General features: G+C 46.6%; 1 protein-coding gene across 1 annotated transcript in view; it reads right to left on the reverse strand.

Annotated features, from left to right (window-relative positions):
- Positions 1-22,802, reverse strand: part of LOC144828146 (E3 ubiquitin-protein ligase DTX3L-like) — a 190,924-nt gene that overhangs the window by 133,624 nt on the left and 34,498 nt on the right. The window contains exon 2 of the mRNA XM_078686260.1: positions 5,687-5,747. Within this exon, the coding sequence (XP_078542386.1) occupies positions 5,687-5,728 (42 nt within the window). The 5' untranslated portion in view covers positions 5,729-5,747. The remainder of the gene's footprint in view (positions 1-5,686; positions 5,748-22,802) is intronic.

Consider the following 22,802-nt stretch of genomic DNA (forward strand, 5'->3'; position numbering starts at 1 on the left):
AGTCTGACAAGTTGTTGTGAAGATGGATCTACTATTTCTCCCTTAAGTGTATCTTCTTTGAATTCATAAACACTAGAATAGCTCTGCCTATTTGAAGAGCACATTTGTATTACACAAATTGATCATATAAATGTAACAGGAGGAAAATTCTTATGTGTTTTTTCTTTTTAAAAGTTCACACATTTGGCTGAGGAAGTCCCCTTTGAAAAGAAAACAAAGTAATCAGGAAATAGTGCCCAGGATCACGGTCTTTTAATGGGACTATGTTTCTCAACCTCTAGGACAGCCAGTGCTGCAGTTATGGCCACACTCGTACAGTTAGCTGCTGCTGGGGCTACAGGCAAGTGCATCATGACCCCCACATCCCAGGGAAGACTTTGGCCCTCAAGTGCTCCATTTAGATACCTATGAAGACACGAGTTTGCACTGGGACCAGAATTACGAGTTGCGATATAATTATCATACCCGCACAGTTGTTAAAAAAAACACGATCCCACAGGTTCTGCTTCATTTTACTTTTAAAAACACGTAATCTGAGGTATTTACTACACGTGATAAATACCTTATCCTGGGGTCATGGTATTTACCACTTCTGACAAATACCCCTCTCTATTCTGACGCAATGTGTTTATTGGAGCCTCATTGACAGAATCCTCCATGTTTCAGCACCTGAGCATAACAGGAAAGGAAGGTATATTCATGGCAAACACCGGATACTTGCAGTTCAGCATGCAAGATATCATTTAAACTTTGCCAAGACTTTAGTTGCTTTTCAAGAAAGTGATTTGTTTGCAAGTCTGCCTCACGCTTGCAGAATCTCTTATTCTGCAGGAAGATATGCTTAAGATTGCTCTGATGAAACAAAGATTGGGAGAGTTACTTCCCCAGTCTGAAGCTTTAATTCTTAAAGACCTCAGTCACACTTTCCAGAGATGGTCATGGAGGAGTGCTTGCTCCAGAGCTTCAAGGAGCAGGCTTGGGTCTATCTGGAACCAGGATCAGTTCTAGATGCGCAGGCCGCTGCTCTAGGATACTCTCCAGATATACGCACTGGTCCTCTACAGGAGAAATGGCTATGTATTATTAAACTAGCTGCCAGATCTTTAATATTGCAGAATTGGCGAACAGAATCTACCCCAACATTCCAAAGTGGTTAAATAAAATGCTCAGGGTTGAGGGAATGGCAAAGAGGTATGCTTTAAGGTCAGGCTCTTATTCTAAGTATACATTGTTGTGGAGGTTTCAATCTTAAAAACGAGCAAGAAGTCATGATGTAACATAAATGTTTTTAACTTGAAAATAGGTTGGCCAATGGGGCAGAGTGCTATAGAAAATGTGCATTACTCATATGTGGTATATTTCACCTGGAATGTCAAGGAGGCTACTTCATCATTATTATCCCATAGATCGTATTTTATAAATCCACCTTTAATAATTAATAATATATGATATGAAATATGTACTATGTAGTATGCTGTATGAAATGCATTTTAATGTGGTGTGGGGTGGGTGGCAGGGGGCCAGTGTCTTTTTATATTTGGAAGAGGAAACTATTATACAGATGGCTCCCCTCTTACTCCTATGCCCCTGCATAGGTGTTGAAAGTCAGGGCAGATAATTCTTGGGTGGAAGGGGGAATGGCATATACTACATAACATTTCTGATGGGTACACGGTGAATAACAGGGTTGTTTTTCATCTTGGGATCTGAGTGACATCATAAATAACTCGAGCTTTGCTCTCGTGGTCTATCTGATGTTGCTGGGATCCCCTTGGTTAAAAACCCTCCGTTATTCAATGTTACCAGTTTATACGCTGAATGGTGGTTACCTGGGTGATTTTACCCCTTCCTTAATGTATATTTCGCTCTTCGGTAATTCAGCCATCAATTATATTTTGCCTCATGGTTTATAGTGTGTAGCAATGATGTTATCCCTTCAAACCTAAATAGCCTCTTCCTCCTGGTCATCTATGTATATTTCCCCAACAATGGGAGTGTAGAACATCCCGGGAACGTTTGGTTTGTATGGCATAGCTTAATTAAATAGTGTTTTGAGTTAGTCCTTTAAGAGTTTCGCCTGGGCTTTAGGTATGGATCTCTAATAATGTGGCTAATAGCATGGGATTGGCTAATGTATACTGTGCAATACTGGAACAATAATAGGGAGTACCCTGCTGCAATACTGGTCAGTTGCCTCAATACGTCATCATCTGTGCAGTTTCTATGGCCTGTATATAATAAGTTAAGGTACATTTTTACAATCCTTTCATCTAACTCCTAGAACAATTGTCTCTCACCGATCAAGTACTGGCATTGCCACCCTGCACTAGAATGCCCCAACTGAAATTGCCATAATCAGCGTACCAAATATGTACTTATATCCGGTTTTAAGCTCTTTATAGGGAACCCACCTATAAAAATATTATACTGCTACACACCCCAGCAACGAAGGATCCAACATGTCTGTACAATGAAGACGTGTTAAATGCATCTTATACCGTCTTACAAGTTGAAGAAAAACTGAGGCTTTCCCGATGTTGAACAAGGTTTCTACAAAACAAGACTCCTTCAGTTGCAACTTCACTTTGAAGATACGCCCAATTTCCTACAGAAAACATTTTCTTACATTATGATTAGGAGTATTTAAAATCCCTATATTTGCCAAAAAAAATTGGGTCTGCTTCAGTGAGTTATAACTTGTATTTGGAGTCACGGGTCTTGCTGTCGTTGGCCCAACCAACCAAACTGCCCCTCTTAGAGGTATGGAGAGACAAATATTTCGCTAATTTTATGAGATGTATGATTCGCTGCCCTGAAGATAAAAAGATGACTTTTTAAGTCCTCTAGTGTATCAAAGATAATGATACCTAATTATTGTAGACTTTTTATATTTGTAATTCGCTTATGCATTGTTAGTCAACCACTGCTACGAGTCGAGTCAATATCATACTGTGTGGAACACAACATAGTAAGTCTACTAAATATACAGTCAATAATTTAAATAATAAATATAAGAATGAGAAGTCAATAAACAATTTGAATGAGTTAGACTACCCAGAAGTATCCGACAGGATTTACTTAACTATCTAGAATTTTACAATCAACGTTTCCTTCCAAGGGATTTTGGGCTTAGCATTCAGGGAAGTCAGGGCACAGAGAGTAATGTCTGCGTGTGGTCACACCTCTGTGTTATGCGTATGTATGGAAAGCCTGCTGAACACGCTCTGTTGGTTCAGTGTGCGTACGTGTCTGGAGAAGCCAGCACTCACTGATTCTGCTGCCTGTACCGTTGCCCTTCAGTGTATGTGATGGTAGCCTGGTCTGCACCTGTCCATACTGTGTGTGTGATAGGGTGGGCTGGAATGCGTTGCTGCCCCTGTGCCCTTACTGTTCGGTGTATGTGATGGTAGTCTGGTCTGCACCTGTCCATACTGTGTGAGGTGGGGTGGGGTGGAATGTGTTGCTGCCCCTGTGCCCTTACTGTTCGGTGTATGTGATGGTAGACTGATCTGCACCTGTCCATACTGTGTGTGGTGGGGTGGGGTGGAATGCGTTGCTGCCCCTGTGCCCTTACTGTTCGGTGTATGTGATGGTAGTCTGGGCTTCACCTGTCCATACGGTGTGTGGTGGGGTGGGGTGGAATGCGTTGCTGCCCCTGTGCCCTTACTGTTCGGTGTATGTGATGGTAGTCTGGTCTTCACCTGTCCATACTGTGTGGGTTGGGGTGGAACGCGCTGCTGCCCCTGTGCCCTTACTGTTCAGTGTATGTGATGGTAGTCTGGTCTGCACCTGTCCATACTGTGTGTGGTGGCCAGGGGGTGGAATGCGTTGCTGCCTCTGTGCCCTTACTGTTCGGTGTATGTGATGGTAGTCTGGTCTTCACCTGTCCATACTGTGTGTGGTGGCCAGGGGGTGGAATGCGTTGCTGCCCCTGTGCCCTTACTGTTTGGTGTATGTGATGGTAGTCTGGTCTGCAGCTGTCCATACTGTGTGTGGTGGGTGGGGTGGAATGTGCTGCTGCCCCTGTGCCCTTACTGTTCGGTGTATGTGATGGTAGTCTGGTCTGCACCTGTCCATACTGTGTGTGGTGGAATGCGTTGCTGCGATTGTGTCCTTACTGTTTGGTGTATGCGATGGTAGTCTGGTTGTCACCTGTCCATACAGTGTGTGGTGGCCAGGAGGTGGAATGCGTTGCTGCCTCTGTACCCTTACTGTTCGGTGTATGTGATGGTAGTCTGGTCTTCACCTGTCCATACTGTGTGTGGTGGCCGGGGGGTGGAATGCGTTGCTGCCCCTGTGCCCTTATTGTTTGGTGTATGTGATGGTAGTCTGGTCTGCACCTGTCCATACTGTGTGTGGTGGCCGGGGGGTGGAATTCGTTGCTGCCCCTGTGCCCTTACTGTTCGGTGTATGTGATGGTAGTTTGGTCTGCACCTGTCCATACTGTGTGTGGTGGGTGGGGTGGAATGCGTTGCTGACCCTGTGCCCTTACTGTTCGGTGTATGTGATGGTAGTCTGGTCTGCACCTGTCCATACTGTGTGTGGTGGGTGGGGTGGAATGCATTGCTGCCTCTGTGCCCTTACTGTTCGGTGTATGTGATGGTAGTCTGGTCTGCACCTGTCCATACTGTGTGTGGTGGGTGGGGTGGAATGCGTTGCTGCCTCTGTGCCCTTACTGTTCGGTGTATGTGATGGTAGTCTGGTCTGCACCTGTCCATACTGTGTGTGGTGGCCGGTGGTGGAATGCGTTGCTGCCCCTGTGCCCTTACTGTTCGGTGTATGTGATGGTGGTCTGGTCTGCACCTGTCCATACTGTGTGTGGTGGGTGGGGTGGAATGCGTTGCTGCCCCTGTGCCATTACTGTTCGGTGTATGTGATGGTAGTCTGCTCTGCACATGGTGTGTGGAGGGGTGGGGGGGATATCTCCCACGCTGCGAAGACCAGATTGGTCCTCATAGCGCGTATAAACCCTGACAGATCCAGACAAACACTAATTGCGTTAGGACAACTTGTCCCCGTAGTGCATTAAGGTACTTTTGAGCAAGTGTATCAAAAATACTAAAAGTGCAGTTCTATTTGCCTCTGTCATGCTTTGTACCCTAAGCTACAATCAAAGCGCGCGAGTAGTTAGAATAGTAAATACACACTTCACTTCGGTCAATGGCGAGAGAGAGAGAGAGATGCATTGCTGCTGCAGTTACATGTACAGTTACTGTCCTGTGTATGTGATGGCAGACTGGTTTGCACCTGTACATGCTGTGTGTGGGGGTGGAATGCATTGCTGCTGCCTGCACCGTTACTGTCCTGTGTACGTCTGTCTGTACTGTCTGTACTGCTGCTGCCATCCATCCGGTGCCTATTCTTTGCATGAGGAAACCTCGATTAACCACTACCGCGCTATCGCGTTTTCCCGCTGTGCGCTGAAAAAAAAAATGGCTTGTTTATGACAAAGCCAGCTCGTCATCCGCGCAGCGCAGGTAACGCTGATGACGAGCTGGCTTTGTCATCAGCACCGAAGGGGTTAAAACCCTTTTTCAAACTACTGAGATGCTGATGCTGGATTACTATAGCGCTTTGAACTGGCAGATAGGCGGTTTCTAATTGCTGAAAAATTGAATTCCACACATAAAAGAACCGAGGCAAAGGCTAACATGATTTTCCAAAGAAGACGATATTTTAGACTCACCATTGGTGTGGATTCATCATCAGCACCCCGAGCAGCTGCCATATTCCCCGCCTCAGTAGCCCTGCGTACAGAGAGGAGGAGAGAGAGAGAGCTCTGCTTAATGGAGACGATGATGCCAGGGTAAGAGACGGCTGAGGGGAGGAACGGTCCCAAAGAAATGTACATATATGAAGACATCAGCCCAAAGACAAGAGAGTTTGAAACTCCTCTGCAAACAGAGGCTGGAGAATATTCCGCAGATTTAACTCTATTTTCACCCTTGCATTGATTACCAAGCTAGTTATGAAGGTTACTGCAGAGTGTGCAGAAAATGCAAGCATCAGGCTCAAAACATGGGGACAAACTGATCGGCCTTCTTAAACTTTCTGGAGCCTAATGCTTATTTTCCGCTTTGCCATTACGAATTTATTTGCACAAAAATAGGTTACACAATATACAAAGTTCGCTAGTAGAAAAGCATACGTCACAAACATACCCAGTGCCACACCCATTCCAAGTGCTTAAAACGAATGTTATGTACTAGCTCATTGTGTCACTGCCTTCCATTACATGATGCATTTGTCTTTTCTTCAAGTTAGCCCCTAGCAAGGCATCCGGCTGAAATAGACAAAAAGGTCTCCTTTTTTTAAATTAGTTTAAATAATACCACATCAAACATATTTCAACTCAGGATACCAGCCATCCATAACAAAGAGATATGTTTATCACGGATCGCTTGAGATCCATTTGCTTTGTAGGGTGGTATGCTCAAGAGAAATCTGCTTTGAAGGGTTGTAGTATGCTGAAGAGGAATCTGCTGTGATGACTAGTGTGCTGAATTGAAGTCTGCTGGTTGGTACTGTACTGCAGCATTTATATAGCGCTTACTACCCCTATGTGGGGCGCTGAAGCACTTGACTACTTGAGTAGCATGCTAAACCATGTAGTGTGTGTGTGGTTGGAAGGGTGTTGTTTTTGTTATGATTCTATATGGGAAATGTGTCCATGTTGTGTGCGGTGACAACAGCGGTTCATGCAGGTATCGTATTATGGGATGCAGAGTTTAGCAGTGTGCTGGATGCTAAAGTAGAAGAGACAGACGCACAGTTTTATGGTTTTCAGTAAGCTATTAGCTTTGAACAGCTCTGCAGGTCTTTTATGGTATGTCATCTGATATAGTCTGCTATGCTGGTTACTGCACTGGATTGTCCAATATGAAATTTTGTGTACAGTTGTGGTCCTGAGCTGGCATGGTTGGAGTAAAAGAGAAGTGGAGATATCTGTAGAGTGATGGGCACTTTTATTATCATCCCATATCGGAGTGCCTTTGTGAGATACAAAAAGAGCAATCAGATTTTTTTAGATATTTGGAACCTGCAGTGAATGAACTGTATTAAAGTCCTTCAAAATCTTCCAGTAATGTGTGACAGATCTCTTCAGTTATTTCATGCCTGTTCATTTGGTGATATTTGTTTTTTGGCTGTACAGTACTGGGGATGGACAACCTTCACAGCAGATATGTACGATCTATATTTAATAGGTATCAAATTGTTGCTGACTGTTGTGTATTAATGTTTCATTATTATTGTGGGCCATTAGTGTTTTATATGGAAGTACATAACCATATAATGCCACAGCAAACCATAGGTCAGTCTTTTTTTGCTTACCTGTACAATGAAAGCAGTTTGCTGGGTGTTTACTTTGCAATTTGTGGGTTGAAAGGTATGATGAATTTAAACCTGTTGTGGATTGGTAGTAGGCTGAAATAAATCTGCTGTGGATGGGTGGTATGCTGAAAGATATCTGTTGTGGATGGGTGGTATGCTGCAAGACATCTGCTGTGGATGGGTGGTATGCTGAAAGTAATCTGCTGTGGATGGGTAGTATGCTAAAAGACATCCGCTGTGGCTGGGTAGTATGCCGAAAGAAATCTGCTGTTTATTGGTGCTATGCTGAATTGAAACCTGCTGTGGGTAGGTAGTATGCTGAATTGAAATTTGCTGTGGATGGGTGGTATGCTGAATTGAAATTTGCTGTGGCTGAGTGGTATGCTAAACTGAAATTTGCTGTGGCTGAGTGGTATGCTAAATTGAAACCAGCCGTGGATGTGTGCTACGCTGAATTGAAACCTGCTGTGGAGGAGTGGTATGCTGAATTGAAATCTTCTGTGTACGAGTGGTACGCTGAATTGAAATCTGCTGTGGATGAGCTGTATACTGAATTGAAATCTGCTGTGGAAGAATAACATGCTGAATTGAAATCTGCTGTGTCCGAATCAAAATCTGCTATGGATATGTCCAACAGAGATATGTTTTCTATGCATGGATGGAGTGCTGAAAGGACTTGTGTTTGCTTTGGCTGGGTGATATGCTGAAGAGAATATATTTACTATGGATGGAATGACATTTGATTGCTATTGATATGCTAAAGATTTCATTTTCAGCACTGCACCCGCCAACAGCAAATAGACTTCAGTTCAGAACAGCATCGGTACACACCAAAGAGATTTCAATTTAGCAAAACACCAAACAGGTAATCAACAGCACATAAGGAAAACGTGGGTGTTCCTGTTTCCACTTTCATACCAAACCTTCAATTTCAATGCAAGAGTAGGCTTTTAAACTAATTTTTTAAACCCCACTTACTAGAAGGGCCATACAATAGACTCAATCCTTACAAATAACAAGTTAACTTTATCAATAACCTGATCAAATTTAGCATAATGGAATCAGAACCTATCCTAGTCTTATTCAATATCAATCATGATGTTTCGAAGAATAGCATTAAAATGATTTATTGGTTAAAAATATAGAAATATTAAGAAACTAGAGGATACATTCTATGGCATTCTCAGGCATCAGCCCATAAAGCTGAAAGAAAATGTGCCTTAGGTTGCGGGAAGGTAGAACCAAATTTTGACTTCACATGTGGGTACAAAGTGCATTCCTTTGACTCTAGAAAGTCATTTTCAAATGTAAGAAGAATAACTAGCTTTTTAATGCCATTAATAAAATGAAGATGATAAGCTGCACCCTAAAGGCAGACAGGATATGCCTGCAAAGTTTAAGGTATTAAGAGACCACATAAGGAGGAGCTACGCTAGCAACCAAGATGGCCGCATAAGCTCCCGGCTCCGTCGACCTCCGCCGCTGGCGAACCTATCCTGAACTCCATCCTGACCTCCCGCCAGACTCCCGGGTGTCTGAATCGTTGCTGATCCCAGGGGGGCAATCCCGGAATTTTTATCGACGAAGTTACACCGTCTTTTATTTTCGGGCCTACTCCGGTGTGTGAGCCGGGGCCTCGAGTACTGACCCAGCCGGGTTTCAGTTGAACAACATCGGCCGCGGGTACCCGGCGGAGTCCGGTCTCATCGTGTGGAACGTATTCTCGATCCTGGTGGTGGTCTCTGGTCCCGGCGAATACTAGACAGACGGCGACGTGACGTGGTTGCCGCGGTGGGTGGGGGGCCAGGTCCCGGGACCCTGTTGCATCCCTCGGGGTCCGCGGGTGGGCCCCCGCTCTCAGCAGCGGTGTAAAGATCGCCAAGCCAGCAAGTCGCCAGTCGCCTCCGTCCACCCCGCTCCTGTTGGTTTCCCCGGAGTAGCCGGCCTCCGGGGTTGAGGGCTTGCTTTGTTATCATTCAAGCGGCGATGGGTCGGACGATGTGTGGACCGACACTGGGAACCGTAATGGCCGCCATCGGGGCTCTTCATCAGCAAATGGAGGCTGCTCTCCACAACTTGACTGTAAGCATCGAGACTGTTTGTTTGAGACCGGACTCCAGCCTTATGTCAGACCTGCAACATACGGTGACCCCCGCGAAGCTCGATCTAACTCGAGAGGAGGACCCCGAACATAATCATGACCTGGTGCCAATTGTATCTGCGCAACTACAGCGGTACGCTACTGGAGCCCCTGAACAACCAGCAAGATCGACAACGTTATCGCCCGTACAGGACTCATTTCTTCCTTTGTTTCTGGAGACCTCCATCGATACTTTTTGGACTGACTTTCGTACATCTTGAGGACTTCGAGACTTAACCTTTTTTACCTTTTCAGCCTACATTGCTCTTCTTTTTCTACAACGGTTTGACTCTTTTGCTACTATATTTGTCCTATTGGATGGGGTCTGTGCGATGGATCGTAAGGGCCAGGGCTGAATTTGACTGTCTGAATTCAGTACAGTGACTCTCTTTTGGCTCAGCTGGGTTGTATCTGTGGGAGTACGGGCCATATAGAATTCTGATTGACTGGGTTTTGTGCTATGGCTTTGTTCGAAAAGAGATTTGCTGCCTCTGTGGTGCTGGGGGTTGGGCGGGAAGGTCTTTCTCCCTTTTTCGGTGACTCCCCTATCGGATTGTTCATTAGTCTGCTTTACATCGCTTAGTACTACGGTAGGGGCTGTCCGCTTTTGGTGGGGGGGAGGGGAGTCCAGGAGCCCATTTCGTATTGTAGGATATTTCCTCCTCCGTCTTTTTCCCTTCCTTGGGGTGTAGTTTAGGGGGCGACAGGCACGCTGCTAGTGGGGTTAGGTCGTAGCCCTTTGCAGGGGTGCAGGGTGGGGGGTTGAGGGTTTTTTTTTTTCCTTTATTTTGTTCTATGACCTTACTTTTCCCCTTTCCCTTCTTCACAAGAGATGTGGCAGATTCTCCTGAGCTTTTCGTTCCTCATATCCGGGTGTCGAGTGTTCAATCTTTATATCCTGAATCTTTGGTGGGCGGGTTTTGATAATGTTTGCTTATGGCTATCTGCATTGTATTGTTTTGCCCCAACTCTACGTTGGTATTGATAATTTTCGGATGCCTATAATTGTAGTGTATTACCTCAATTCCTTTGCCCGTTCACCACTGTAATGTGTTTCACTAAATGATGCCCGAAATGTACATTTCTACTCTTGTGTTATAATCAATAAAAATATATATAAAAAAAAAAAAAGAGACCACATAAAGCCATAGAAACACAGATGCAACGAAGTGAAACTTGTATTTCCCCCCAACAGAGAGAACGACTGTAACTGAAAGACCGAGATCTGTAGAACTTTTAAAACATTGGCAGGTCCTGGGAATTTTAATTTCCCCATAACTGGTCTCCAGGCTGGGATGATAATATCCAGAAGTATTTTAGAAATATAATTCTAAATATCCAAGACAAAATTCTAAATAAAGCCCAACAAAACAGTCAAAATAGTGACAGTCGTTACTCTACTACTGAAGTTCAAAGCAGGGCAGAAGAAAGACGTTTCACCCTGGAAGAGATCATCAAGGCAGAATGCATTAACACTGAGAGCAACCTAAAGGCCGCCTTGTACATCTTTCTGAGGTCGTCATACTCTTCTTCGTCTATTTCTGCAACCTGTTTCTCGAAGGGATCAGATTGAGATGAACAGTGGTAATAACTAATGATAGTCGAAATCGGTTGCACAAGCTTTTTTACATGACGAACATCAGTTTCCTTATTCCCAACAGGTGTTTTCATTTTCTACAGATATTTGGAAATGTTCACAATTTGCTGCTGGTTTTAGAAACTTTAACACCTTTCTCACCCTGTCTCTTTCTACATCGCATTTCAGGCAAAGAGGAAGCCTGAAAAAGCTTCAGATAAGAAGGTAGAATGATAGGGGCATGGATGACCACCTCCCGCCTGATTATTACGGCAGCTGTTTTCAGTTGTTTAACAGTATAACACTTTCTGGATGTTGTAGTCTTGATTTGCTTTCATGGAGCTAATTAGAATTAGATGATGTGAAAAGTTCAGAATTGGGGAATGTATCCATAATGAGGTGTAGTGAGGTAGTCACCTGATCGGGCGCCAAGGAGTATGGCCTTAGCAGCAGCTCAGTCTAGTCACACAGGGGCACTCATTAGGTCTTGCCTGAGAAAGTTCATGCGCCGCATGTCCTCTCGCTTGCGAGAGATATTGTATTCAACATGGCACTTGCAGCCAACCCATTCCTTACCATTCATTGGCTTCACTGCCACTCGTGTTTGATGCCTTCTAATTGGCCAGCATGCTGGCCTCACTTCCTCTCCTTTTGGCTGGAGCATGTACAAAGTACTGACTGCTTCAACTTGAATGCTATCCTCCTGTTGATCACATTGTGATTTTGTATTTTATTTCTTCTTGCGGTCTCCTGTTTGTCCGTTTTGCTTTTTCCCCTCCACCCTCTTCCACTGTCTGTGTTTCTTCTTCCTCTCCCACCACTTTGTGATGCTTCTTCCCCTCCCGTCCCCCATCTTCTGTGTTGCTTCTTCCCATCCCAACCCCATACTCCTGTGTCTGTGTAAATTCTTCCCCACACACTCCCACTTGTCTATGTTGCTTCTTCCCCTACCATCCTCACTCCATCTTGTCCGTGTTGCTTCTTCCTCCTCCCACCCCCTAGTCTGTGTTGCTTCTTCCTATATTTTTTTAAGTTGGTATTGCATATACTACACATCGCAATAGCCAGTAAGTCGTCACAGAACTTACTTTCCTGCTGTAAATAGAAGGCAGTTTGTTTAGATTTTTGGAGTTCTTGTGCAAAGCCTTATTTGCACAAAATGCATCCTAAAGGACTCGACTTTAAAAAACACTCTGCTTAAACTGATGACAAGGATTCCCTTAGAGGCAGACCTTTGCTTTCAGGATGTAACCAATGAGCATTCCACTCTGTCATCACTCATTCACAATTTTGAGCTAAAAAAACACATGGTGTTTATGACATATTAGTAAGAGTGCTGCATAATATGCTGGTCTCCATGGATAGTTTGGGTGTTAATGGAAACTCAGTACAAACAGTTCATCAGCAATTTTAGACTAGTTTCTGACAAATGTGTCCTGGTACACAAGTCTGCTCTGCTCTGCATGATTCCTGCAATAACTATTTGTAGAATGCCAAATGAGCTCTGGTTTCAAATGTTTGACCATGAGAACTGCTGGTAAGTTCACTTGGAACATTTCATACTGTTGATTAGGTGGAGCCTGCTAGCTAATGATGCAAAACAGATTGTGGGTTTATCAAGAACATACAAAAGCTTGGAGCCTGCCTATTGCTTTGGATTGGCTTTCCTGTCACTCTAATTTGCCTGCTTTTTAGGTCTCGACTATTATATTCCGCAAGGAATAAATAGACGAGAGTATTGTGGGCAAACCAAGCTCTGAAACCAGCGGATTTCAGACAGTTTGTGTGGCTTACTGAAGCGGAAAGCGCGTCCACATCAAAGCCATCAGCCTCCCTCCCACAGGCATCTGAAGCTTCCCCCAGCGTGCGCTCGGCCTCAGGCTGTTTCACTTTCACGGCCGCGCGGCCGTGTCACCATCGATTACTTTCACGGCCGTGCGGCCGTGTTTTCCCATGTTTGTTGACATCGCGTTTTTAGGTCTCGCCTTTTCCATTCCGCAGGAATGGAAAATGGAGAGAATTCTAGTGCTCAAAATACTCGTCAAACTAAGGCTTTTTTCTGTGCGGTTTTCTTCGAGTTCACGTGAATCACGTGACCAAACAAACACGCGCATCGGCCTCCCTCCCTCCCTCCTAATTGCATTTTTTCACGGCCGCCACCACATCAAAGGGCTTCTCCCAGCGTGCGCTCTGCGGCTTCTCCTCCCCTAATTATTCTCTTGTTTATTGCATCTTCTCACTCTCTTTTTGCTCCCCCTTCATTTTCTCTCTCTCTCGGTTTTTTTTTTACCCTTTATTTACTCTCTCTATCACCTTATTTCTCTTTCTCTCTTTCATTCCCCTTCATTGACTCTCTGTTACCTTGATTATTTCTCCTCTTGCTCTCTCTTCTCGGACTCTTCTCAGGCCATCTGTTTTTCTCCTCTAAGCAGGCTCGCTCCCCGCCCCCTGCTTCACGGACGGACTTGTTTGAACAGCATCACTCCCACCTACTCCTCAACTCAAGTTGGGCATAAAAAGAAGGGGCTTTCACTGTGCGATGTGTCGGTCGACTCATGTAACTTTCATCTCTGGATAAATCAAATTATCTCAGACAATTCCAATCCTAAAGGTGACCGTGTGAAGTGTTCCAGAAGGAAGCTGAACGCCCCTTGGTATACCCAGGCCTTAACTGAGAGCCACCTACTTTGCAGGATAAAAGAAAGGAAGTGGAGGAAAACATATGATGAGGCATCCAAAGCCCTCTATGTTCAACAGAGGAAACTATACCTCTCTAGCATAAAATCCGCTAAAAAAGAGTATTATACTAAAGCCATCAACGATGCCCACCAGAAACAAAAAACGGTTTTCTCAATCGTAAAATCCTTCACCCACCCCAAAGCCCTACAGCCTGAAATCCCTCCCTCTGAAATCTTGTGCAACAATATTGCTAATTTCTTCGGGGAAAAAATAGCCAACATTCAAAAGGATTTCCCGCCCCCCCTGACCATTCCCATTCTACAACCCCAGAAGCAGGTAGCCGATAACCATCCTTCTCTCTGCAGGTTCCAACCCGTCTCCCTCCAGCAGACCCGTAAAGCGATCATGGCCTGCAAATCAGGAGCACCCACTGACTCCTGTCCCCCTCGTATACTTCATCACTTAATTGATGCAGTCAATCCAAATATCAACGCTATCATAAATGCTTCTTTAGACTCAGGGGTAGTGCCCAACGAATGGAAGAAGGCTATCGTGAAACCCTTGATGAAAAAACTAAATAAATCCCCCACAGACCTAACCAACATGCGCCCTATCTCACTCCTGCCTGCCCTAGGAAAGATCACGGAGCAGATAGTGTACTGGGAGCTGAAAGCCTTTGTGGAGGACCATAACATTCTGCATCCACAGCAATCTGGCTTTCGCCCCAGCCACTCCACTGAAACAGCCCTTATAGAACTCTCCGACTCCATCAAGTTCCTGCAGGATGAGGGGAGGAAAGCCGTCCTCATCCTGCTTGATCTCACAGCAGCGTTCGATACAATTTCTCATGCTATCCTGATTGACAGGATGCGTGAGATTGGCGTGACAGACACAGCTTTGGCATGGGTAACATCTTTCCTGACCAATAGGTCCCAATCTGTGTCACTGGGCCCCCATCTATCCAGCGTAAAAACCATTACATCGGGAGTACCGCAGGGGTCCACATTAAGTCCATTATTGTTTAACATCTACATGGCACCCCTCCTAGCTGTGATAGAGTCCCATGGGATCCTAGTCACGTCTTACGCTGACGACACACAACTTGTCGTCTCTATCGACAAAAACTGCACGGACACAGAGCTGCGTTTCCAGAATTGTCTCACGGATGTATTTCAGTGGTTGAACAAAAACCACTTGAAGTGCAACAGTGGGAAAACTGAAATCATACCATTAGGTAAAGATCTGCCCTTCTGTCCTAAGGATTGGTGGCCCAAAGACTCAGAGGCCCCGCCTAGTGCAGTGACCTCTGCACGTAATCTTGGCGTGCAATTTGATACAGCTCTATCCTTTGATGATCACGTCAGGATCACGGCAGGCTGCTGTTTCGGACTTATCAAATCTTTAAAAAAATTCTTTGACTTCCTCCCCATTGCATCCAGGAAATCGGTCGTGGTCGCATTAATACTCTCCCGACTCGACTACTGCAATGGGTTGATGGCTGGAGTGAAAAAGTCCACACTGAAGAAGTTGCAAAGTGTACAGCACGCAGCTGCAAGATTAGTGTTAAAACTTCCCAGGATATCCTCAGCCTCAGCAGCATTAAATCGTCTTCATTGGTTGCCCCTGCACAAGAGGATCCTCTTCAAACTTCTACTAACAGTTTTCAAAGCACTAAAAAACATCGGTCCGAAATACCTTATCAACCGCTTTGTTCACTATGACCCTGTACGAAGTTTGAGATCCTCCGGTGGTAACCTTACCAGGATTCCGAGGTATAAATATAAAACCAGGGGCAGAAAAACTTTCACAGTCCTCGCAGCTAGGGCCTGGAACAACTTGCCTTTAAATCTCAGACTGGTCGAGACTGAGAGTCTTTTCAGGAAACAACTGAAGACCTGGGTCTATCAGCAATCTGATGCTTATGTTATGGCCGCTATCTAGAGCTTCCTTCATCCAATTTCATCCACACACAATTTCTCAGCGCCAAGATGCTCCTTCCGGAGCGATAGGCCGCGCTTAATAAATACTCACAAATACAAATACAAATACATTTCCAACAGCCTGCTCCGTTGCTGCAACTGGCTCGATTACATGTATTTGTGCTCTTCAGTTTATTTTCATATGTGTTGGTGGGCTTTTTTCCCACTTTTGGGATCGCCTTCAACTTTTCCCGCCCCTCCTTTGTGTGATTCGTTCTCTCCCAGGGCGACCTCACTCATGGTTCCTTTTGGTCACCCCTCTATCACTTCCACAATCCACACACGGGTGTTTTTAAACTTGGTCCACTCTCCATGAGCCCTCAGCCCCAGCAACCAACAGACGATGAAGCCCATACCAATAGTTCACACGAAAGCCGCCACCAAAGATTAGCTAATTTGCTCAAATAAACTGTAAATGGAACAATAAATTAGACAAAGTTCACAAACAAGCCTCTAGTGCCATCTGCTGGGTAATAATCGGACACGCAAGGGCTGCAACTTCAGCTCCTATTTATTTCCACAATTTAACAAGCATTTGCATTTGCGAGAGTTTGAGCTATTGGCATTGTAAATGATAATGCCATTTATTTATATGTTGGTTTCAAAACAGATAAAAAAGGCATTGTCATTAACAATGCCAATAGCTTAAACTTTCGCAAATGCGAGACCTATTGCATTGCAAATGCTTGTTTTTCTTCTTTCCTTTCTATCCCTCCTTTTAAGCTTGTTACAACTTCTGTTGCTGAGCCCTGGGTGCTATATATTGTATCTGATAATTTCCATACCCTGCAATCAGGGATTATTTTCAGGTGAGATAAGTATCGCAAACCCTCGGGTCAGTCCTAATGAGGGCCTCAGCCGAACCCTCGCAGAGCTTGTCTACATATACGTTAAATGGAGACTCATATTAAAGGATAGTGAACAATTACAGTGCAATTAACTCTCTGGGGCCGGCTTGTGTGTAGTACTGCCGCTGCCGCATTCCAAAGCTAATTAGAAAGCTGAGCCGGCTGCAACAAACCTAGCGCCACCTGCAGGCCCTCGCTGTTCGACTCAGACTCTCATCCTTCAAAGGGCAGCAGAGTGAGCTGTGATGACGTATCCATAATTGTTTACAGGGGTCGCAGAAGCTATATAACACCTGCCACATGCTCACTTCTGTTAATGACGTGGTTCCTTAGGTAGGCGTTCGTGTCCTACTTTAATGTGACATTTTGGGAGCAGCGACGAAGACGCTTTAGACTTGTCAAGCTACACGTTTTTGGCTAATTTAACCATTTTGCAGCCTTCTCAGTACCCTTTTCTAAGTGTACAGTTCCGTGACGATAGTGATGTTAATGTAGGAAAATATTGATTTTTCCAGAGGCCCACTAGGCCCCTGATGCGCGCACCTTCTATTTGCCAGGAAAATGCGCGCACGCACACACATACATACAACATGCAATTAACCCCACCCGATTTGTAGTAGACTTTGAAAGTCACATATTTAGCAAATAGTGGATCTCACGCAGCCTCCCCTGCATTATTTAGCTGTGGCTTTAAGCTGTTTGTTGTACCTGACGTCGGTAATGAATATATTTGCATCCTTGTAAAACGAGAAAACTTACTTTGCACATTTTGTGTGGATGTGTGCAGGAATTTTTCAGCTGCCAGTGGAGCCGTGTGGATGTAATGCACAGAAGATGTTTATATTCACTATTTCTACATATAGCATCCGAATTCAGAATTACATTGATGCTGTTTTGTGTTCAACTTCTTTTTTCATGCTCGCATGTGCAGATAAAGCCTGTGTGTTTCTTTCTGTCTCACTGTTTAGCCGCAGGGTGTTAAATCGCAATTGTCATGATGATGGTATGCACACACAGGTACTAAGTGTGCCGGGGAGGCGGAAAATGGTCATGGCGCTCTCTCACGATAGTAGTCTGAATTTGCCAGAGTCATTGCATTGTATTGCATTTATTTAGCGCTTACTAGCCCTGACGAGGCGTCGAAGTCGCCAAAAAGGCGAACTGTAGAAGCAATGTGCATTCAAATTAAAATAGGAAAGCAACATTTGTAATGGCGCCTTTATGCTCCCAGTGCTCGTCCATTGCTTATCCCTATTGAAGCATCTCCTCTACTCGCCACTCTCCCTTTCTATTTACTCCCAAAGCCTTCCATTGCCCCCGTATTACCTCTCCTCACTGGCACTCACTACAAGGGACACAATTTCAAACTGATTGGAATTACACTCTTTTCCCCACTCTCTCCTACTTCCCTTGCAACATCTTTCTATCCTTAATTTCTCTTTTCTCGCCGAATGTTTTTCCCTCTTCCACAATCTCCCCTGCATCACTCATTCCATTGACAGTCTTCCCACCTTCAACCCCCCCTTCGCTCCCTACCTTACTGTTACCCTTTATTCACGCACGTCTCTCCTCTTCCTCGCACAACTCTTTTTTAAAATTATTTCATATTGCCAATGCTTGTTTTCCCTTCGCTTGCCCCGCAATCACTTTAGCAGCGCCCCTTTGAAGTTCTCCTTCAAAGAACATCCTTTTAGGGCTGCGGTGACTCGCTCTTCGCTCTCGAGCCGAGTGGTCGCTCCCCAGTGTCTTTGACGACACCTGGTATCGTTGTGCAGCGCCTCGCTGTTATTGCCTGCAATCTGCCTTGCTTGCCGCGTTTTGCTCTGTAGACATTTTACATTGCCGCTTTTGCTCTGTTTTCATTATTAATTGCCAGTGTAACTTTGTCTGTGTTTGCGCGTTATCCCCCAGCGCTCCGCTGCCATTTTGTTTGTTGTTGTGGTCCGAGTAAACCCGCCCCGCCTCCCAGCTGAGCCGCCCTCCCACAGACTACTTCCAGCGCTCCATTCCCTCTAAGCGCTGTGACTCGCTCTTCGCTCTCGAGCCGAGTGGTCGCTCCCCAGTGTCTTTGACGACACCTGGTATCGTTGTGCAGCGCCTCGCTGTTATTGCCTGCAATCTGCCTTGCTTGCCGCGTTTTGCTCTGTAGACATTTTACATTGCCGCTTTTGCTCTGTTTTCATTATTAATTGCCAGTGTAACTTTGTCTGTGTTTGCGCGTTATCCCCCAGCGCTCCGCTGCCATTTTGTTTGTTATTGTGGTCCGAGTAAACCCGCCCCGCCTCCCAGCTGAGCCGCCCTCCCACAGACTACTTCCAGCGCTCCATTCCCTCTAAGCGCTGTGACTCGCTCTTCGCTCTCGAGCCGAGTGGTCGCTCCCCAGTGTCTTTGACGACACCCGGTATCGTTGTGCAGCGCCTCGCTGTTATTGCCTGCAATCTGCCTTGCTTGCCGCGTTTTGCTCTGTAGACATTTTACATTGCCGCTTTTGCTCTGTTTTCATTATTAATTGCCAGTGTAACTTTGTCTGTGTTTGCGCGTTATCCCCCAGCGCTCCGCTGCCATTTTGTTTGTTGTTGTGGTCCGAGTAAACCCGCCCCGCCTCCCAGCTGAGCCGCCCTCCCACAGACTACTTCCAGCGCTCCATTCCCTCTAAGCGCTGTGACTCGCTCTTCGCTCTCGAGCTGAGTGGTCGCTCCCCAGTGTCTTTGACGACACCTGGTATCGTTGTGCAGCGCCTCGCTGTTATTGCCTGCAATCTGCCTTGCTTGCCGCGTTTTGCTCTGTAGACATTTTACATTGCCGCTTTTGCTCTGTTTTCATTATTAATTGCCAGTGTAACTTTGTCTGTGTTTGCGCGTTATCCCCCAGCGCTCCGCTGCCATTTTGTTTGTTGTTGTGGTCCGAGTAAACCCGCCCGCCTCCCAGCTGAGCTGCCCTCGCCCCTCCCCCTCCACTTTCCATATATGAAAGCCGGTCCCGCGCGCAGCGTTTACGCGCAGCGATCGCGCCCAATCCGCGCCGAAGGTGCGCCAAAGGTAAGCCCGTCTACGCCCGTCCGCGCCTGGCCCGCGCCCAGCGCCAGACCCCCTGGCCCTCGCATTGCCCAGCCCTCCCGCATTACCTACGATGCCACCACCCTCCTAGCCCTTAACCCCGGCCGCTACCCCAACTGCGTCCAAGCCGCTCCTGGACACACCCATGGACCTTTCTCATGCTACTCCTGCAAATTCATCGGCACCGTCAACAACTCCGCTACGATCACACCACAGATTCCCGACCCCAACCACCTACAATGCATCTTGCTCAACACCCGATCGGTCCACAGGCACGCCATCGACCTATGGAATCTACTAGACACCATCTCTCCGGACGTCGCCTTCCTAACAGAAACATGGATGAACGCCTCCTCCGCCCCAGACATCACCATTGCCATCCCAGAAAATTATAAGATCATACGCAAGGACCGTACCGGCCACACAGGAGGAGGAATCGCTATCGTCCATAAGAAATCCATCCACATCTCAACCAGCTCTGACGTCAATCTCGCCAACTCCGAACACCTTCACTTCCAGATCCACACCGACCCCAATACCACACTCAGAGGCACCCTCCTTTACAGGCCACCAGGTCCCCGCGCACAATTTAGTGAGGACATCTCGGAATTCATCACTCCACACGCGCTCCCCTCCAAAGATTACATCCTTCTGGGAGACCTCAATTTTCACCTTGAAAATAACAACGACCGCAACTCCACCACCCTTTTGGACAACCTCGCCAACCTCGGACTTAAACAACTGGTCACTTCCCCCACCCACATCGCAGGTCACACTCTCGACCCTATCTTCACCTCCAGCAACCATGTCTCCTTTAGCCACACTACGGCTCTCCTCTGGACTGACCACAGCTGCGTTCACTTTACCTACAACAAGCCCAAACCCAACACCCACCCCCAACCAACTCTGCAAAGAAACTGGAACAAAATCACCATCGACCAGATCTCCTCATCGCTTCTTCTAAACCCCCAACCCACTCCTCAAACCCCGACCAAGCCGCCACCAACCTCACCCTATGGTTATCCAACAGCGCCGACATCCTAGCACCACTGAAAAAACGACAAAGCAAACTTGGCAGCAAGAAGGCCTCATGGTTCAACGATGATCTTAAGAAATCCAAGAAACTCTGCCGCTCCCTTGAGAAGGCCTGGAAAAAAGACCCAACCACCAACACCAAGGACACCCTCAAAAACGCCACCCGCATACACCACCAACTGATTCGAAAGGCCAAGAAAACCGCCTTCAAGGACCGACTAGATAACAACGCCCACAACAGCAAGGAACTTTTAAACATCGTCAAGGAATTTACCAATCCCTCGGCCAACTCTAACGACATCACCCCCTCTCAAGCCCTCTGCGACTCCCTAGCTTCATTCTTCCACAACAAAATTGCAGACATCCACAACAGCTTCGACGACCAACCCGGAGACCAACCCACCCAACCATCTGCTGGACCTTCACCCCCCTCGAACATCCTTAATGACTGGAACCCAATCTCCACTGAGGACACCATCCGCCTGATGAACTCCATCCACTCAGGATCCCCCACAGACCCATGCCCTCACCACATCTTCAACAAAGCAGACTCCATCATAGCACCGCACCTCCGTGACGTCATCAACTGCTCCTTCAACTCCGCCACCTTCCCGGAAAGCTGGAAACACGCTGAACTCAGCGCCCTTCTGAAAAAACCCACAGCGGACCCCACCGAACTCAAAAATTACCGCCCCATCTCGCTCCTTCCATTCCCGGCCAAAGTCATCGAGAAAGCTGTCAACAACCAGCTCGCCGCCTTCCTCGAAGCCAACAAATCCCTCGACTCCTCACAGTCCGGCTTCCGAGCTAAACACAGCACTGAGACCGCCCTCATCGCAGCAACAGACGACATTCGAACTCTACTGGACAATGGAGACACAGTCGCCCTCATCCTCCTCGACCTCTCCGCAGCCTTCGACACAGTCTGCCATAGCACCCTTCTACAGCGCCTCAGAAACATCGGAATCCAAGGAAAAGCACTAGAATGGATCACCTCGTTCCTCACCGGAAGAACCCAGAGAGTCCGCCTTCCACCATTCAAGTCAGAGGCCACTGAAGTCATCTGCGGCGTACCACAAGGATCTTCACTCAGCCCCACCCTTTTCAACGTATACATGAGCCCCCTCGCGGCCATCGCCCGCCAACACAACCTCAACATCATCTCCTACGCGGATGACACTCAACTGATCCTATCACTCACCAATGACCCTAGCACCGCCAAAACTAACCTACACGAAGGTATGAAAGAAGTAGCCGAATGGATGAGACACAGCCGTCTGAAACTGAACTCAGATAAAACAGAAGTCCTCATCTTAGGTACCTCCCCCTCCGCATGGGACGACTCTTGGTGGCCAGAAGCCCTTGGAAAAGCACCCATCCCGACAGACCACGCACGGAACCTGGGCGTCATCCTGGATTCCTCACTTTCAATGAACAGACAAGTCAACGCCGTCTCCTCATCCTGCTTCAACATTCTTCGCATGCTCAAAAAAACATTTCGTTGGATCCCCACCGAAACTAGGAAAACGGTCACCCACGCTCTGGTCACGAGCCGACTGGACTATGGAAACGCCCTCTACGCCGGTACTACCGCTAAACTCCAGAAAAAACTCCAACGAATCCAGAACGCTTCAGCCAGGCTCATATTAGACATCCCGCGCAACGAACACATCTCTGGTCACCTGAAAAACCTCCACTGGCTCCCCGTCAATAAGAGGATCACTTTCCGGCTCCTAACCCACGCACACAAAGCACTCTACGAAATCGGACCAGAATGCCTCAACGCAAGACTGTCCTTCTACACCCCCTCACGCCAGCTACGATCATCCAACCAAGCCCTGGCCACTGTACCTCGCATCAACAAAACCACCATGGGAGGTAGATCCTTTTCCTACCTGGCAGCTAAAACTTGGAACTCACTTCCCACTCACCTTCGCCTTACTCAGAACCACCTAGCATTCAGAAAGCAACTTAAAACGTGGATATTTGACCAGTAATTCCCCTCCCCTCTTCAAGCGCCTTGAGACCCTCTGGGTATGTAGCGCGCTATATACATTTCCTGACTTGACTTGACTTGACAACCCGCCTGCCCCCTTCCCCTCCCCCTCTCCCTCCCTCCCTCTCCCTCTCCCCTCTTCCTCGCACAACTCGCGTTTA

This window comes from Lissotriton helveticus, chromosome 1_1, assembly GCF_964261635.1.
Source record: "Lissotriton helveticus chromosome 1_1, aLisHel1.1, whole genome shotgun sequence".
NCBI lineage: Eukaryota > Metazoa > Chordata > Amphibia > Caudata > Salamandridae > Lissotriton > Lissotriton helveticus.